The following is a 19,961-nucleotide window of genomic DNA, read 5'->3' on the forward strand; positions in this document are numbered from 1 at the left end:
ACTAAATTAAAATATCCCATTATATTCCTAGGTTTGATACATCTGTGTTACATATTCATATTTTTATTCCCCACACAGGAGTAACTCCATTGATATTAACAGAGTTCTTCAATTCTCCTGGAATTCAGAGGCCTTGAAAACAAAGATGAAGGAAGCGGTCAAGCTGCCATGTACAACAGGTTTTTTGTGGAGAGTATTTTCAAGGCTACCCATATTCTTATGAAGCATATTTACAGATTTTACATGAAAGAATGCAGTCAAAAATCTGCTTGCAACAGCACATTAAAGACCTTTCAGTACTCTACAGCAGCTGTGACCTGCTAAAATCCAATTATTTCTCACATGCCCTTTGGAATTCTCCAGGAATATTTACTGTAATTTTGAATTGCTGCCACAAGCAGTGGGCCAGCCTTGGAATAAAACTGAAAGATAACTGAATGCATATCATATACATCTTCTACAAATGTCCCACAGATGTATGTTAAAGCTTAGGAACCTGGCACAGCAACATATGGCTGGAATTTGCTAACTAATACAACAAGCTCAGGCATGAAAAATATCAAACACACAATGCTTTTGAAAAATGCTACTATAATCTTCACAGAACCTCAGTCTGAATGAAATTTACAGGCTTCTCACAGGATCTAAAAATGCCTCCTGCATTACCACTGGTCACAATTCTGACCCACATGATGAGATGAAGACGTGCTACAACGCCAGTTATACATACGTTTGTATAGGACATACACATACAGAACATGTTATATGTACATTAAGATGCATACGCAGTATTGTTGCATATACTGATCTCATGATGCACAGCTCACACTGCCAGGACTTTCAATACAGATAACTGGATCTAAACTTGAAGTCAATGTATTATTAATTTTAACTTTATTTAGAATAAACCTTTATTTAGAATAAACCAAACCAGGTTGGAAGAGACCTTCAAGATCATCGTGTCCAACCCATCAACCAATCCAACCCACCCAAACAGCTAACCCATGGCACCAAGTACCCATCAAGTCTCCTCCTGAACACCTCCAATGATGGCAACTCCACCACTTCCCCGGGCAGCCCATTCCAATGGGCAATCACTCTTTCTGTATAGAAGTTCTTCCTCACTTTCCTTGGGGACAGAGTAGAACTGCAATGGTAAGACAGGAAAAACCCAAAACTTTTCCCTCCCTGTCAAGGAAAAGCTATTTAGAAGGTTTTGATAAATTAGCTGAATAAATACAACCATATGCAACGTTTTTAACACTTAAATTCCAAGTAAATAAAAAATCTATTCTAATTCTTCTCAGGAAAAAAAAATAAATAAAAGGATGAGGTTTGACAATTTCCAGTTTTCCGTATTTGTCTTGCACCCAATGGCAAACAAAGGGAATTCAGGGATTCTAACTTTATACAGAAAGTGCAACTATCTGATGGGTTCCATAGTCCTTAAGAAAACCAAGCTCTGTTTAAGCTTTGTGGAGCTTGGCCTTGTCCAAGTTCTGACGCCAGCAAAAAGTGCAGCTGGGGTCAGCAGAGGCAGTTTTCTGGAGCCTATCATCTTCCCCTAAATATCAGCTCCTCCTGTTGGTGAACGCACATGGTCAAAATGGAGCAGGAGATGACCAAGATCACCTATGCAGTACACACAAAGACAACAGGATTGTCATGAAGGCAGCAGCTGTCAGCCTCAAGACTAACTCATGTTTTAATTGATTAAGTTTTTTTTAAGCAACATCAGAAACATCAACTGCGGCTTCCAAATCCAACACTGCTTGCATGAGCTAGTAAGCTATAAATAAAAGGAAATAAGGTTTTTAGGAAAAACATCTGGGGGAATGTATTTTCTAGCTTGCCTTATGACTGCTGTAAATTTAGGGGGTTGTTGGAACAGCAGAGTTTGTTTTCCAAGACAAAATCCCTGAAGACTGGGCACCAGCCAGGCCTCACTTGTCCTTGGTCTCGCCAAGCATGATAACGTATCTCCAAGCAAGTGCCGTCTTGGGTGGAGCACAAAACCTGAGCAACCTTTAACCACTCACTGATTTTAAACAGTACTAACTAAATAGAAAACCCTTAAACCTCCTGAAGTTGTCACCATCACCCACAACATTTCAGGTGAAGTGCTATGGCTTGGCCCTTGCTTTGGGAGGACAACGCCTGGGGAGCAAGAACACTCCCGACTGAAGTGAGTGACAGCCAGTTGTATTTTTCTTTTAAACGCAGTGGGGCAACTCGTAGCCACCCCTGATCTTTGGGCCAAAACCACGGGGATGCCGGCGGCCGAGGTGAATTTCGCGTCGCCCGCCCCGTCGGAGCCCAACCAACACCAACAAATCGAAAATCCGGGGTTTTTATCGCAGCGGTGGAGGGACTGGGGGCGTCAGCTCCCTCCCAGCAAGGCTAGCCGCTGCACCACCGCTGCGCTGCCGAAATAAAAAAGCGGAGTAAATTAAAACCACCCAAGGAACGCCAGCCCCGCGGCGGGGCCGCCCCCGCCCTCCCCGGAGGTGAAGTGGGAGATCCCCTTCCTCGCTTCTCCCCAGGGCTGAGGCGCGACGCCACCTCCCCGCTCTCCCCGGGGCCGAGACGCAGGACCCCCGCCCCGCTCTCCCCACGGCACGGGCGGCACCGCCGTCCCTCCCCCGAGCAACCATGGCACCGCCTGCTGCTCCCCCTAGCGGCAACGTCGTGCGCCCCGCCCCGCCGCCGACCCCGCCCCCGGTGACGTCCAGCCCCGCCCCCGTGATTCGCCGCTGCCACCGCGACTTGAGGGCGCGCGCCGAGCTCCGCGGCTGCCCCGCGACAGCGCAGCGCCCAGCGCATCGCTCCGCACGGACCCGTGATCCGACCTGGTCTCCGGCCTCGGCCAGGAGTGGAATTACCGCGGCGGCCGCGCTGGAGCCGGAATCGTTCCTTTTCGCAGTCCGCAGGTAAGTGAGAGAGAAGCGATTTCTTTCTCCGCGGGACTTGCGCGGATCAGGGCACGAGGGTTGCGGAGCTAGAGGAGGAGGAGATTGCGGCGGGAAGTTTGGGCGCCTCCATACAGACACCCCAGCCCGGCTGCGGGCACAGCGCTGCGGAGAGGAGCGCTCCGCTGGCTGCGCGGCAGGGCGCGCAGGAGCGATCACCCCGGCGGGGCGGCTGCAGCCGGCCTTCGCCCACCCACCGGCCACGTAGTTGGGGTGCAAAGCTGGTTGCTTGCGAAACTGACAGTGCTGTGGCACCTTTGCACCGGCCCCAGGAGAAAGCGCAAAACCCCCTTCCGCAGAAGCGGAGGGAAGCCCATGGGGGACCCGCAGAGCAACGCTGCCGGGCCAGCTTCCCGTGTCCCGCGGCTGCCAGGAGCCCAGCCCGTCGTTCGAATAGGACAGGGTAGGGGGCAATGTTCCTCCCTGTCCACCGCATTTCTGGCCGGGTCTGAGAGCTCCCCTTCCCTGGTGTCCGTATCTGATAAAAAGGCAGCGGGAGCCGTCGTGCCCCCTCCCTGCTGCCGCTCCTCACGCACCAAATCTGCGGGCGAGGAGATGGGCAACAAAATGGTTGCACCTACGTTAAGAAAGAATGCAACAGGCCCACATTTCCTCTAAAACGCCCCACTTTCTTGGGGAAGAAGTGCTGTCCGATAATCCCCCGCCCTCCGACAGCTCCCTACCTAGTTTTCATCAACTTTTGTGCTGTTTTCGGACTATTAAACGATTGTCTGCCTTCGTCCAGGCACAGCAAATGGCTCGCGAATAAATACTTCATCCACTTATTCCTGTACACACCTCCTCTCTATGCCATTCTCACCCCAAACACCGTATCCCTGCTCCTAGAGGTGCCGGTTCCTTCTGGTTTACCCCATTTCCTCGAACACAATTAGGAGCAGCAACTTTCGTCGATATGGCAAAGCCCCATCTCCATCCCTGCATTTCCCAGCGCACAACCGCTTCAGGCAGCAGCCCTGCTGCTTCTCGGCATCTGCCAGAGCTCGCAGGAGCCAACCTCAGCCTTCTGCTTTTTGGGGGTGGTTGTTTTGGTTTCTCCTTAGTTTTCAGGATCGCCCCTTTGGCAAATCAAAGCCCTGCTCTTGCACAGCCGGTTGCCCTTCTGGCTCAGTCCTTGTCTTTGAGGTCGCCTAAATGTGCATCTCCCTGACCGCAAAGAGGTTTGAGCACAACCCTGCTGCATCCAAAGTTGCGAGGAGTGAGGATGCAAACGCGACGACGAATGCATATAATTAGTTAATTCGTGGAGTGCTGTTAGGCATGGCATATTCATTTGGACTGAAGGCAAGTCGCTTCCCTTCTTCAAGGGATCAATTCTCATCACTTAACAGAGTGCAGTAGCGTATTTTGTACACCGGATTCACACCAAAATGTAGAGCTACTTCACAATTAAATCGTATTCCTTCAAAAGAGCATATCAGCTAAATTAATTTTCTCCATGCCCCTTAGTCACATTCTGTATTTCCATCTAAATCCCCAATGCAGTGGAAAAAGTATAGAAAGAGGCTGGAAATGTTCAGACTTTTAAAAAATCAATTAATTATCCTGACCCCAATTTCCTTGCCTAAAATATGCTGCCCAAAAAGACAGAAGCAACAATTATGCTCACCATCTACTGCCTGGGGATATGGCGTCTTAATGAACATTTTCTTTGAATTAGAATGAGAAATGCATTTGTCAATTCAAGTGTACCAAGAAGAGAATGATTTGCTATAAACCAGGAAGATCTGTCTGTGTTTTCCTTGTCAATGATATGCCCCACATTAGGTCATACATGAGGGGCTTCGGTGCCCTTCCCTTTCCTCCCTCCCTCAAGTTTCCTTTAATTTATCCCAATTTCATACAATACAGCCCAATTTAAGATTGGTTTTCAAATATTTCATAAACGAAAGGTATACACCTAGGTTTATAGCAAGCCCATTATCTTAAAATATACTGAGGTTACTCTAATCCTTTTATTCATGCTGCTATCAGGCTTTGCTATGTTTCCATCCACGTTTAATCACTTCCAAAAGCTGGGTTTTTTTTTTCCCCTGCCTTCTGTGCTTCTCCTCTGTACCAGAAACAATGACGGTCCTTGCCCTGCACTTAAAAATGCTAAGTCTCTCTTTTTTTTTCCTTTACATTAATACCCTTTGATTTTAACTGAAGAAACACCAGATAAATAGTTTACTTCATACAATCAGCGCAGGAAATAAGATTCTCTGAAAGAGTGATTTGTATTTTTATTCCCTGGTTTTATTCCTGTTTTTCTCAACAGGAGACTTTGTTGTAATTAAAGCACAGAAAACTGGACAGCAGCAAAAAACATCTGACTTGTGGCTCTTAAAAGCAGAGTTTTTGTAGCGTGTACCACCCCCCAGTGGGCAAAAAGAACCTGTAGTAAACTCGCAGCAAGCTTTAATCTCCACAAAGTGTCTTGTACGTTTTACAGCAAGACCAAAATAAAGATGCGTTTCTGGGTTTGTTTTGTGTTTGGTTTGTTGGTGGGTTGTTGGGTTTTTTTCCTTCCTTCCCCCCCCCCCCCCCTTTTTCCTTTGTAACCAATAGCTAGACGTTGGGAGATGCTGTGTAAGGCAATGGTGACTAATCAAAGCAATTGCTGGAGTTTGCAAACTTCGCATGGCAATTACTTGAAGTGGCTTCAGTTGGTAGATGGCCATCTTTGTCTCCTTTTAGCAGGAAGCATGGATGCTAATGGCTAGTTACTGCTCAAGTTCTTTTTCCTTAATCACTTCAAAGCACTGGAATGCAGGGAATAATTTATATGTGATTGCTTACATTTATTTTTAATAAGTGACTAAGTATCACTCAGGGCAGGTGTCTGGAAAAGCGCTGAGTAGAGATATTGTATCTTCTTGGGTTTATTTATTTTTTTCCTTCAGGAGCTGTAAGAATTCAAACAATCTTACAGTTGGATTTTGTTTGGTTGGGTTTTTTTTTAAGTCTTATTCTTTGAGAAGCAAATTTAGTAACTGGGAGATGAGCAAGCAACTGCTTTCAAAGGGAAGGAAACAAAACTACTGAAACCTTATCCAGTGTTTCAATAATAGTTTTACATGCCTAATGTTTTGTGTCAGAAACTCCCCGTCAGGTATAATTCCACCTAAACTTGTCGGGGAGGGGGGGAATTGATCTTTACCTTGGAACAATGGCAGCATTTGTTCTCTATTCTTTTAAGCACGGGCAAGTTACCCTCAGCAGCAGCTCTCAAAAGAAAACCTAGAAGCCAAAACTGGCTAAACTCAAAGAGCACTAAAACACCAAACAAAAAGCCCATTGCAAAAACACTCCCCCTCAAAGTGCTTTCTTAATGTGCAACCTTTACAGAAGCAAAGTAGTTAAAACAAGAGAGTGAGTAGGAATAGCACAATAATCTGAATCTTTTCAACCTCCCATCTTCAAAACCAGGAAAGGTTTAAAAAGTAAACTTCAGAAGAGAACAACTTAATCCATTTCCATCCTCTACAGCAAATACTGGTTTGGCTCATCTTAGGCATGGAGTGAAGCTTTTACTCAGAACCCATTTACACCTCAGATTCACTTGCATTTGAGGGAAGATCACATCAAAATTTGCATACTTTTTAAAAAACATTTGAGTTAGAACTAGGAAGACAAAAGTATACTGTATTCAACTGCTACACAAGAGGAAGGGGGACCAAGTTTTCTACAAGTAAATAAAACCCTTATCCAACAGAAGAAAGAAAACCAAAACCAACAAATTTCACTAAAACCCAGAGACAGTTTGGCTGAAGGGCTCACTCTCACTCAAACCTCTTTGCATTCCTTACCCCTTGGAAAGACAGCTAGAGGACCTTCTGCTTGCCTAGCGCCAAACAAAAGACTGGGGCACCTTCCTGAAATATGATGATCGTGGAAATTGCAAAGCTCCTAGACAGGGTACTTAGAAAGCATTTTGTTGTCACTATCAACTAAACCCCGAGCAATACACTTGAAGACAACAAAGTATTGGGCATTGTTTTAAGTGTAGGTTAACACTGGGGAACTTTTTAAAACAACAAAGTCGGTGAAGCTATTTAAGAAGCAGCATGACCTCTGTAAACTGGCACTACAAGCACTAGATAGACTTCGTGAGTATTTTCAAAGATAAGCACTTTTTTTTTGTTCCTGATGGCTTTCCAGGATATAATCAAATGTGGAGGTAATTCTGGAATGCAAGCACACTGATTAAGCAGAATTGTTAGGCTTATCAAACACGTATATTCCAATGTTAACTTTAAACGATACTCTCATCATTTATAAAAGCTAAAAATGCAAGGCTGTTTTCCCTTCCCCCTGTTACTTTGATGGTTAGAACGAGAGGTAGATCAGAAATTCAAATAACCATTGTGTGACCTCAAGTAAGGCAGGTCTTGATTTTATTCATGTTTTATCAGAGCTTGGAAGAAGGAAAAATAAAAAACACCAAATTTTAGGCACCATTTTTTGTAACAACTCCCAACTTTTCAAATATAGCAAAACTATGTTGTGAGGTTTGTTTGTTTGTTGGGTTTTTTGGGTTTTTTGTTTTTTCCTTCTTTTTTTCCTGTAGCCTGCCTGTAGGCAGCTGGACTTCATTCCTGGTAGTAAACACAGTGTTGTTCCTCAGTGCATTTTTCTTGTACAGTGCAAATTGCTTTGAACTTCTTAAAATTAAATATCCCCCTGCTTAGCTGTACCACAACGATAAGTACACACGTGGGGCTCACGCATTACCCACTATCTGTAGTAATACACTTGCTTATACAATGTCCCAGGAAAAGCAATTTAACTATGCAGTTCAGCAAAGTTCATGAAAACATTCAACTTGGCACAAAGATAAGCAAAAAAAGCTGCTGTTCGGTTGCTCTGCTACTTTTGTTACCAAAGCAAAAGTCGTTTTCGCGTTTTTAAAGCCTGAATTTCAGCGCACACTTTCTGAAATCTGCTCTGTTCAAAAGTAATGGCTTCTTTCAAAACCATGTGTCCATGAAGCCTCCCAATGTGGTGTTGCAGAAACCTGGACACAGTGTCTGTACCCGTGGGGGGGTCACTTTTTCTTTTCATCCTACCGGATCAGCTATAATGACTTGATGTCAGGGAATATTTAGAGACAGCTCAAGAAGGGGAAAGTTTGAGCATGGCAGCAGGATTCCCTTCTTCTCTGTAGACAGATCACTGGAGCCTTTGATATGCAAAAACATTGCTTTCAGCTATGTCCTCAGATAAAAGAGGGAAGTGTGAGATATCAAACAATCAAAACCTGAGGAAAACTATTCTAAGTTTAGAAAAGGGAGTGGGGGGTATAGTCTTAATCCACATTTTTGAAACATTGTCGTCTTCTCCGAAGAGACTTGCTTTTATTTTTCTTTCTCTTGTTATCATGTAATTTTGAGAGGAGGGATGAAAAAAATTCCAAGAACTTAATGAGCTTTAGTGCTTTCGTTTTAATCCTGCACTGCCATTATAATAGAGGCAATAAATGAAGGGATGACTATCAAATGGAGCAAAGAGGAAAGAGTTTCTATGCTAGAAAGGTAGAACTCACAAACTTACTTTCTCATGTGTATGGATGTAATGCATGCATACCATGGTCTCTGGCTTAATGTTTTTTACAGCCCTAAAAGTTCTAAAGAAAATGTGTGATTATTTTTTTTTAATACTTTCATGTTACTGTAGCCTTCAAAGGCCTATTTGAAGAATTTCTATTCTTACTTCACAACATACATCCAGAAAATACCCTGTATCACAACTACACATTAATTTCTAAGTGATACCTTTTTTCCCCTACAACTGTGAAACAATTTGTTTATTTTAAAGCTTCAGGAAAGCCTGGACTTCTTTCCCCAAACACTTCAGTAAGAAAGACAAAGAAAACTGCAAGACTATGGAGCCTTTTTGTTCCATTTGGTAATGACTGCATAATTTACCCAAATTATGTGAATTACCAACAAGTATGCATTCCTTTATATTCTAAAACTATCCACATAGACTGTGAGGGTTTTGCCATAGCTAAAGTGTAGGTTAAAACAGTTTTGCCACAGTGGGGGTCTCTCATTTTAAGTTACTATTTTCATTACACAACTGCAAAACCGATGCTCAGATGAGCATGAAAGCAGCATCAGGAAAAGAAAAGGCTTTACCATTCCCTTACTAGGCAGTCACAGCATCACTTAAAGGGGTAGGGGCTTTTAAAAGTGACTTAGTTTTAACTATCAATATGTTTCTGTGAAAAAGACCAGCATAATTTGTATCTATGTCAGTAATTTTGTATCAGTGCTGATTTCCTGTTGAAGTCGAAATTTACTGATCTGCTTCAAGATGAGCCTGCTTCAAAATGCAGAAGATGGAGTTTTAAAACAGAGACTGTTCTGTTTAGATGTAACATCGTATGAAGGACCAGAAATTAAGCTCATAGGAAGGCAGCTAAGCAAGCATTACTCAGCATGCTCTTCTTTGCAAGCATTTCAGTTCAGAGGAGCAGGCTCAATTCTTTGGATAACATCCAGTCACAAAAAAAAGGAAAAGCAAGTCAACATTCAGGATTTTTTTTTAGATTTCAGATTTAACAACTTATTATTCAAAAGAGAAGCAGCATAAACTTTGACATCTTACTGAATAGTTCCTGCAGCAGTGATATGAAGTAGCTCAAGTTAAAATACCATTCAAAAATAACCAAATAATTTGAATTCTTCAAGAAACATCAGGAACAACCAAGACTGCTTCTGGGTTTTGTTTTTTTAATTAGGAAAAAAATCATATGAAATGTTAAGCTAAGTATCAATTCCACTGTGCAAAGTGACAAATGCAACAGCTTAAAAGTCCAGACTAAATGAACAAAATCCACATATGTACCTGTTGTGAAACAGCTGACACAGGTGCCTAGCTAGTCTCCAACTCAGAATCAGTATGTTGCAAATATAAGATCTTAATGCAGTATTTTAGCAATGCAGTTTCCCCTTTCATCCAGTAACTTTTGAAGGGTAAATATCACCTTTTACACTTAAAACCAATCTTAGGATCAGCATCTACCTCAGTTCAGCAAGAACATAAAATAAGCGCCTACTCTGGCCTCCTCCAAGGAGGCAGGACCAGCATTTTTCATCAGGTGGGAAATATCAGTTACAAATATTTTGTTGTTCAGGATGACTTGGTTTTCTACTGAAAGACAGGAAAATATAGCTGCAACAAAACTGCAGCAGCATGAGACTAAACAGCAAAATGTTTACTGTATTTTGCTGAAATACCAATGCTTTGGGAAAACAAGGTGTGCACAATGTACACAATAAACGTGGTGTGATTTATGCAACACAATGCATAGCTACACAACTCTGCATACCGGTGTCCACCAGTTGTTATTAATTCCATTTTTTTGTTTGTTTTTACTTTTGCAGGAAATTAAAGAATTCAAGGACAGCTTTAACAGGGGAGTTTTCTGGGAAGGCAATTACAATTTTGTGGCTTTTTTAATGAAGAAAACCATCTGACTTGCCTAACATTTCTACGCTAGAGTAAGTTCTGTTCTTGCAGCGCAGGAGGAATTCTTTCCTGCATTACAATTTGGAAGGAGTATTGAAAAGTGAGAGTTGGGAAATGGTTCTCTCAAAGAGGCATGGATGTATCAGGATGTAGCTACTGTACAAAGTTTATACTTGGATAATTCTGGACAGGAAAAAAGCAGCCCTGTTCCTGACCTCCTGAAGAGGCTACCATCCTTCAGATCTCATCATAATGAATGGTTTTCATCACGCGGCACTGAAGCTACCACCTCCGACTATTACGCTGCACAGAACAGCTTGTAAGAGTTACAAAGAAAGTAATTCCTGCTAAAGGCATTAAACCAAACAAAAGAAGCTCTTCATTCACAGACTTTATGTGAGGACAAAAATAAGAGGGAAGCTGAAGCTTTTTTGTGGCCTGGCCTGGTGTGCTTATGTACCATGATAAATCTTGGTTGGAATGCTCATTGAGTATCGTGCCAGGAGACAGGAAACACACACCACCGAGAAGGACCATCTGAGTAAACACAGTCGAGAAAAAAGCAGCTCCATGGAGTAAACCGTAAGAGTGCCTCACAGGAAAGACATTCCTTTGCTGGATATCCTCAAGCACAAAATTTACTTGTACCTTTGAATACGGTAGGATCAATATTAATTTATTTTCCTTTCTGTGCCTCAGAGTATAAAGTTCAATTAATATATGAACCCACAAGAGAAAAGGTCATGACACTGCTTAATGCATAGGCCATCTTGCAGAAGTTCTCACAACCCTAATTACAATGGTAATTGAATTATGTTGTCTTAAAAGCTATAAAAATGCTAATTACCTCAGCTTAGTGTACAAACACTACCAATACAAAGTACAATTTCAGTCTTAAGAGTTAATTTATATTATCCTACCTTGCATAGTTTGAACTAGTAAGATGGGAAATGTGGTTAAACCTGCCATATAGTCTCATATTAAGGTACTGCTTTAGTAAAATGACTTTTGAGAATGACAAATATTTAAACATGAAATTAAGCATGTAATGAAACATCTTATCCAGTCGACTAGAAAGTTGTGGCTCTACCAGCTATGTCAGGTTGTTACTTAACTACCACTTTTAACAGTCACCTATGTAAACACCTCAGCACAAAACCCAAGAGAAATAGGCTGCAATATTTGTATCATACACAATGTGATGTTGAGCACTCTGAAAACCTGGGTGGGGGGGAGGAAATGTAGTTTGGTTGGTCCTTGCTCTTTTGTCTGTATTTTATGCCTTGCTGTTAGGACTTTCTTGAAGCTCCAAAACAGCTACCACTACACTTGTGGGTTTGTTAAGGGGTTTATAGTTCACTTAAGGGCTTCTGGGATAGTTAGCTGGCTTAAGAATTACTTATCTTTCAGATATAGAATGATTTACTTGAACTCTTGTGTGACTTTAGCTCTGTCCTCAATCTGGTATCTGTGAACAAAGATTGTCTCTACACATGAAACGTGAAAGAATCCTTAGAAAAACATACTTGATAAACTATTTAATTGATTGAGTACTTGATAAACTATTTATTGATTTAGTACAAGTAATAGAACAATTACTGATGTAAGACAGTGAAATGTGTCAATGATCTTGAATGTTAGTTTAATATGTGTGTTTCAGATGTTTTCTGTACTGTTAAAGTTGAATTTTGATTGCAGTTTCTTCACTGATGATCTGGATAATTTTGTTTGTTTGGTTTTTTTAGATTGTTGAAGATCAGAACTGTATACAAATCTCATCATTCCTGACCATGATTAGTGTAACCTGGAGCATCTTCCTAGTTTGGACTAAAATAGGGCTGTTACTTGACATGGCACCTTTTTCTGTTAGTGCCAAACCATGCCCTTCAGTTTGTCGCTGTGATGTGGGTTTCATATACTGTAATGATCGCGATTTGACGTCTATTCCTACAGGAATCCCAGAGGATGCTACCACCCTCTTCCTTCAGAACAATCAAATAAATAATGCTGGGATTCCTTCAGAACTGAAGAATTTGCTTAGGGTGGAAAGAATATATTTATACCACAACAGCCTAGATGAATTCCCCACTAACCTCCCTAAGTACGTTAAGGAACTGCATTTGCAGGAGAATAATATAAGGACCATTACTTATGATTCACTTTCACAAATTCCTTATCTGGAAGAACTGCATTTGGATGATAATTCTGTTTCCGCTGTTAGCATTGAGGATGGAGCTTTCCGGGACAACATTTATCTCAGACTTCTTTTTCTTTCTCGAAATCACCTTAGCACCATTCCCTGGGGTTTGCCTAAAACAATAGAAGAGCTACGCTTGGATGATAATCGTATTTCCACGATTTCAGAGCTGTCCCTTCAAGACCTTACAAATCTAAAACGCCTGGTTTTAGATGGAAATCTTCTAAATAATCATGGATTAGGAGACAAAGTCTTCACGAATCTCGTCAATCTTACAGAACTGTCATTGGTGCGCAATTCGCTCACAGCAGCACCAGTAAACTTACCAGGAACAAACCTAAGAAAGCTTTATCTTCAAGAAAACCATATCAACCGTGTGCCACCCAATGCTTTCTCTTACTTAAGGCAGTTGTATCGACTGGATATGTCCAATAACAACATCAGCAATTTACCTCAGGGTGTCTTTGATGATCTGGACAACATAACTCAACTTTTTCTTCGCAACAACCCTTGGCACTGCGGGTGCAAAATGAAATGGGTACGCGACTGGTTACAGTCATTACCTTTAAAAGTTAACGTACGCGGACTGATGTGTCAGGCACCAGAAAAAGTACGTGGAATGGCTATCAAAGACCTCAGTGCAGAGCTATTTGATTGTAAGGATGATGGCATGATAAGCACCATACAAATCACTACTGCGGTACCAAACACATTATACCCAGCCCAGGGACACTGGCCGGTCTCTGTGACCAAACAACCAGACATCAAGACTCCGAACCTAAATAAGAACTACAGAACCACAGCAAGCCCGGTACGCAAAATCATTACAATATTTGTGAAATCTGTCAGCACGGAGACTATTCACATCTCCTGGAAAGTTGCACTACCAATGACTGCTTTACGACTGAGCTGGCTCAAGATGGGTCACAGCCCTGCCTTTGGATCTATAACTGAAACAATAGTTACAGGTGACAGAAATGACTATTTGCTCACGGCTCTCGAACCAGAATCGCCGTACCGTGTATGCATGGTTCCCATGGAAACCAGCAACATCTATCTCTCCGACGAAACGCCCGAGTGCATCGAGACTGAGACAGCACCTCTTAAGATGTACAACCCTACCACCACCCTCAATCGGGAGCAGGAGAAAGAACCTTACAAAAACTCCAGCTTGCCCTTGGCCGCCATCATTGGCGGCGCGGTGGCGCTGGTGGCCATAGCACTGCTGGCCCTGGTCTGCTGGTATGTCCACAGAAACGGGTCCCTGTTCTCCCGGAACTGCGCCTACAGCAAGGGACGCCGGAGAAAAGATGACTATGCCGAAGCGGGAACCAAGAAGGATAACTCCATTCTAGAAATCAGGGAGACGTCGTTCCAGATGATACCAATAACTAACGATCAAGTGTCCAAGGAAGAATTTGTAATACACACCATTTTCCCACCTAACGGCATGAACCTGTACAAGAACAGCCACAGTGAAAGCAGTAGTAACAGGAGCTACAGAGACAGTGGTATTCCAGATTCAGATCATTCACACTCATGATACTGAAGGACATGAAAGACTGGTTTGGGTTTTGTTGGGTTTTTGTTTTGTTTTGTTTTTTAAAGAAAACGAGAAAAGACTGACTTAACAATTGCTGTTCTACTGCAAAACACTGGATTAAAGACTGACAAAGCAATGTACTGTACATTTGCCATATAATTTATATTTAAGAACTTTTTATTAAAAGTTTCAAATTTCAGGCTACTGCTGCGATTAATGTAGTGGGGATACCTGACCACAATTCTATATTTTAGTATTTTTTAGTAATTTGTACTGTATTTTCCTTGCTAATATTGAAGTTACAGACCATTTAACTTTTGTGTTCTACTGAGTAAGATGACTTGTTGACTGTGAAAGTGAATTTTCTTGCCGTGTCGAGCAGTCAGAACATTCATCTGAGATCCTTTTAAGTGTAAGCACAGGCCATTTTTCACTTTGGTATCAATAAAACAAATGTTGAACCTGGCAAATCAGGAAGATCAAGAAGCGGTTGCAAAAAACTGACAGAACTTCCAGTGTTGGGTCTATTAAATCTGTAAACCACAACAATATTCAATAAACAAAAATGCGTGTAGTAATGGGCAATATCAGCTGTCTGGATATGTCCATTCAACAATGGTGAAATCCAATTTAAAAGAAAATAATCAAATCGATGCCGTGCGTAAGACTCTTGACGTGCACAGGGGAAAAAAATTGATCCCTGGAAGAAAGCATAATGAAATTCCTAACAAGAAATTTAAAAAGATGTGTTGGGCTCTTCAAGACAAAAGGCTAGATAGGGATTAGGGAGAGATTTCTGGTCATCAAAGCCAGTGGTCTGCTTATTAACAGAGAAAACAGATGGATGGGCACAGGCATTCAGGAGGCAAGGGCAGGAAAGACAGAGACAACAACCTGGAAACTGCTGCAAAGGGAAAAGGGGCTGAAAGTACAGTTTCATAGGGAAAACTAAAAGGATGGAAAAAGTATGAATGGGTAATACAAGCAAGATCTCCAAAATTTTAAGGAAGCAGACAATTGGGGAAGACAGCTATTTTAAAGGGTATACTCAAACAGTACAAAGGCATTACAGTCAGGAATACTGCCCATTACTGTCACAGTGCCCAGAAATTCCTTGATAAATCTGTAAGGTAACATATTTCTTTCTGCCTTCCTACCAGACTACAAATGATTTCATGTCTAAACCCCAAGCCACAACTTGTTGCCATTATCATTTGTTTCTTCAACTAAAACCCAAAGTGCTTTATACGCCCTTTGGCCAGTCTTGTGTGTGCCTTGATCCAACACTACATGTATCAAGCTTTTAAAAACTTTAAAAAGGGGGTGGGGGGTGGGCTTAAATAAAATACCCACTTTTTCATACATAATTTAACTACGAAAAATACTGGTCTTACTGATGAATAAAGTTGAAATATATTAGTAAAAAATAATGCTGCACCTCTGCAGTGTGCTGATAGGAAACCTACTCAGAAGCTGCTGCTTTTCAGGTCATGGGCCTCACCTTTTTCCTTCTTCAGTTTGACACTATTACACTTGCAGGATTTCTTTATTATTACACATTTTCACAAGTTCTAAGTGTGTGAACAATGAAAGGGAGAGAAGGTATGAGTTATTATCCTCTGAAATACAATTTTTTTCAACAGAAACTGCAGATAAAAAGAAAAATACTGTTTTGGCCAATATCTCAGACAAGAAGGAATGTATACCAAATGCACTTCCATTTCAAGAGAACTGTAGCAGTGCTTGGCCTGTCCCTTTCCCTAGGGGTTGTAAAGGATGGAAGATGACAAGAGAAAACAGTGGCAAACACCAAGACTGATAATTTCAGCCGTCAGCTTCCAAACAATTCACCTGCCAGGGATCCATCTTAACTGCACAAACTAAAACGTCCAGCACACGCAGCTCTCCATCCACATATTCCAGGTGTGCCCGGGGAAGTTCCTCCCCAACCCCCCCTGTACCATGGTACTGTTTCTTCAACCCTGCCTTCAGAAATGCCACCTCCTACAGTTTCTGAGGAGTGACAGAGTCCCAGATGGAGAAGCAGCACTGTGCTTCCCTACCAACCTTGAACAAATAATGTCTTTTTCACATGGAACACTGATTGGATGCCAAAAGTAACAGAAAGGGCCATGTTAATGCTAACTAACATGCTCATCTCAGTGTAATGCACTAAACAAAACTATTTTGCTCTATTTGCCCATCAGGTACAAATCCAGGGAAGGGCAAGAAACCCAAGAGTAAGCAGACTGAGCCTTTTTATGTTTTTGTGCAAAAACTTTCCCAAGCAGGAAAGAAAAACCAGCACAGATGGAGAAGACGAACTTGGTGTTCACCAAAACAAACATATAGGGACCCTTTATCTTGGGGGGGGGTCACTGGCTGGTCACTGGCAGTAGATTACTATTTCTTTACCATAAGCTCTTTGATAAGAGGTTTTGCTGGCTTTTCAAGTTGTTTATTTAAAAACCTCAAGGTAACTCCAAATTCATGATGTGGAAAGGGTAAAGTAACACTCAATGAGCAGTCTCCCAGGCCTCTTCTGAGGCACCTCAACTGGCTACTGTGCATCCCAAGTGATGCCAGGCAAATGTCATATGGGCTATAAAAAGGTTGCCATTTGAGGAGGAGATAATTGCACGTGAAAATACAAGGACTTTCCATCTGAACTTTATGCACTGTGAGCCAATATTATGCAAATCCAAAGCAATGTCATCAGGTTGGCCCAGTTGTTCCTGGTTCACCTCCACCAGAGAGAATGAAAACTGGGGCATGCAGTTCTGTCCTCTGTGGAGAAACAGGCCAAGTTTACAGGGTGAGCTGGTGTCCTCCCACTGCACTTGATCTCAATGGAAAAAAAATGCCACATCCATGCATGCAAGCTCTTCCTTAGGTTCTGCAGCAACTTTTATGGAACACACATAAGATTAATTTGGCAAGTGAAAGATTGGTTTCAACAACTCTATTTTTCTCCTTTGGCTCTTTACACAGGTTCCTATTCCTCTCCATGTCACACCCGTCTCTTGAACACTCTTCTACTTACCATAGCACTGCCATTAAAGCATCGAATGCTCTCTAGCACCACATATAAATCCCTTCTATTAGACAGTTACATACATAGGTAAATCGGATTACTCCGTTGAACAGTTTACTCAACACATTTGTCAAAATAACATTAATCCATATGAAATTTATCTCATCATTTTCTAATTCTGTGTTACTTCAGTGTACTGTTTAAAATTTAATTGTGGAGCAAGGAGTAGAATTTTTTTCAGCACTGCCTAGGCCTTGTGCAGAGTTATTGCAGCCAACATCCTCCATATTAAAATATGCCAAGTATCTTTCACATCCTTTATCATAATTTTCTAATTTATTATTATTTAGTTTGATATTCTGAATTGTTCACAGTTCTCTTTTCACCTGAAAGCTAACTCAAAGGAAGAAAAAAAACAAAGTGCGCCCTGGTATTTTGGGAACCATATTAATTTTGCCTCCTCTCAGTACCTTCCAGAACTCAATTTGCTTCATTTACAAGCTATGATTTTCTAGCTTTGTACAACAGTGTGAAATGCAAAAAACTGTTAGTTTGTTGTTGGGGTTTGGTTTGTTTTCATCCTGGCTTTAACAGTACCAAATTCAAAGTTTTATGGTCTTGGAACACAGTTACCATTTCTTCTGCTAATGCACTAGCTTAGCATGCAAGTTACATTGTGCCAACGCTGTACAGATTGAATGTAGAGCAGCAAATGCAATAAAGCAAGAGCAAAAGAAATAAAGCCTTATTTGCTATTAAAATACTTCACTGATGACATAATGCACTAAAGCACATATGCAGACTTTAAGTAAAAGGATGCAACTTAGCATATTCACTTGCACCTAAGGTTGGATATCATCTTCAAATACGAGTTGGCAGATGCCCCATCTGCCTGGACTTATACAAACCACATTTGTTTGGGATAGTTTTGGATGGAACCCTGATTTGCACAGATATCCTCTGCATTCAAAACACCTTCACCTTGCTTCCAATTTCATACATTGTTTCAGCATCACCTAGACATTATTGATCTTTAATTAACTGTTTCTTTACTGATGCCAGAACAAGAAGCTTCAAGCCATAAGACAACACTTACCACCAGTACAGTTTTTTTGCAGAGCATAAAGTTACTCTGTAACTGGGGAGTTTCTTCTCTGAAATTAGCTTTGAGTGGTTTAGCCAGAAATGAAAAGCCCATTAGCTGAATTCAGATATTAACATTTTTACACTTCCATTTTTCTTTGCTAATTTAATTGTGAGTGTGTCAGACTAGGACTCCCTTGTGATGAATTTAGAGCCTTTTCAAACACTATGAAGGTACAGCCATGACACAGCTATCAGATGCTGGACACAGCTGCTTTAAGGGTTGGTTTGGGTTTTTTTTGTAAGCATGCATTGATTTAACTAGTTAAGTCATGAAATCATTTCCTGCTCTTCTAAAAAACTTTAGATAAGAGCTGCACAAAGTGGGTGGATCTCACTAAAACAGTGACAGAGCACCTGGCTGAACCTGGCCAGGCATCACCTGTGTTTTACCAGCACTGGACATCTAGCAAGATACTCATTTTATGGTAGTCTTTAAAAGATAGCTGGGGAACATCACTGCCCTAGGGGGAAATCAAAACACTTCACCACAATGGGTGTTAGAAGAAACAACCATTCTCTGGACTCTTGGTGGTCTAGAGCAAAGGTGCACAACACGCATTTTGGAAACTGGGTAAACATCCATTATCCATGGACATCATAAATGTCCTACACCTGAAATCTGCAGGCCAGGGTTACACAATTACATTGCCCAACTTCAACTGCTTTCCAAAGCCCTTTTGTGGGTTTTTAGAATGAGAATGTTGTGGAGTCATGGTACAAACCCCCTCAAAACTAGTAACACAACTACACGAGCTAGATCTGATTTTGGACCTTCTAAGCTTAGCAAGAACACTCATAAGTTATAAAAATAGAGCTGTCTTAATAGAGCTAATTAAATAATCGGACTTGTTAAGCTAGTTGATAGTATTCATACAGGCTGATACTCTGTCCTGAACAGCCCTCTTAAGCAATCAAAAAAAGGGAGGAGCCATAGCCAAGTGCCAGCATGCTCCTGTCCCCTTGCTGAGGTTAAAGAATATCTATAGATGAAGCCCTGGAAGGCTTCATTGGTCAAAATGAAGGCACTGTGCAACAGTCTTCAATTAACTCTGGGAACATAATTTACAGAAGGGTGGGATTATGCAAGTGTTATGTGAAATTCAACTTTTTTTGTATTTATGCAAAATATTTTAAGCATGATTTAGATCAGAAATACACATCTGAATTATGTAATAGTGATTTCCTCCAGTGGCCTTAGTCCCTGATAAATGCCTACTAGGCAACTAACTGGCTTTCTACACAAAAAAATATATTCTTCTGGAGGCATGGTGATTTGTTTTGTTTAGTTTGGAAAGTTTGGGGTAGGGGTGGTTTGGAGAGCTTGGGGGGTTGGTTGGTTTAATTAAGAGGTATACATTATTTCACTGTGAATCTTTCCATTTTCATTGCATACCAAAGTGAATTAGTTGATGATTTTAAGTCAGTGTCTATCCCACATCAACATATATTTATGTCAGGTGCTGGTGACATAAGAGCTCCCCAGGAACTTTCCTTTCACATCTCTCCTCACAAGAACACCTCACAGGATCTTAACATCAAGTCTTGCTTTTATTGCAAAACCTGTCCCCAGGTAATAACACTGGTTTTCACCACTCT

At 41.5% G+C, this 19,961-nt stretch overlaps 2 protein-coding genes across 14 annotated transcripts in view; one reads left to right on the forward strand and one right to left on the reverse strand.

Moving 5' to 3' along the window:
* MACROD2 (mono-ADP ribosylhydrolase 2) overlaps positions 1-19,961 on the reverse strand; it is a 984,824-nt gene that overhangs the window by 860,356 nt on the left and 104,507 nt on the right. The gene's annotated exons all lie outside the window — the stretch shown is intronic.
* FLRT3 (fibronectin leucine rich transmembrane protein 3) lies at positions 2,765-17,961 on the forward strand. Its single transcript, XM_068153123.1, has 3 exons — positions 2,765-2,930; positions 10,361-11,104; positions 12,191-17,961. The coding sequence occupies exon 3, from the start codon at positions 12,236-12,238 to the stop codon at positions 14,183-14,185; it is 1,950 nt and encodes a 649-aa protein (XP_068009224.1). The 5' UTR covers positions 2,765-2,930; positions 10,361-11,104; positions 12,191-12,235; the 3' UTR covers positions 14,186-17,961.

The sequence above is a fragment of the Melanerpes formicivorus genome, unplaced genomic scaffold (assembly GCF_026170545.1).
Source record: "Melanerpes formicivorus ecotype bairdi unplaced genomic scaffold, bMelFor1.0.p_v2 SCAF_25, whole genome shotgun sequence".
NCBI classification, from domain to species: domain Eukaryota; kingdom Metazoa; phylum Chordata; class Aves; order Piciformes; family Picidae; genus Melanerpes; species Melanerpes formicivorus.

Bases quoted from the DNA above. Each gene is read 5' to 3' on its own strand.
- FLRT3 (XM_068153123.1), top strand. From the start codon at position 12,236: ATGATTAGTGTAACCTGGAGCATCTTCCTAGTTTGGACTAAAATAGGG.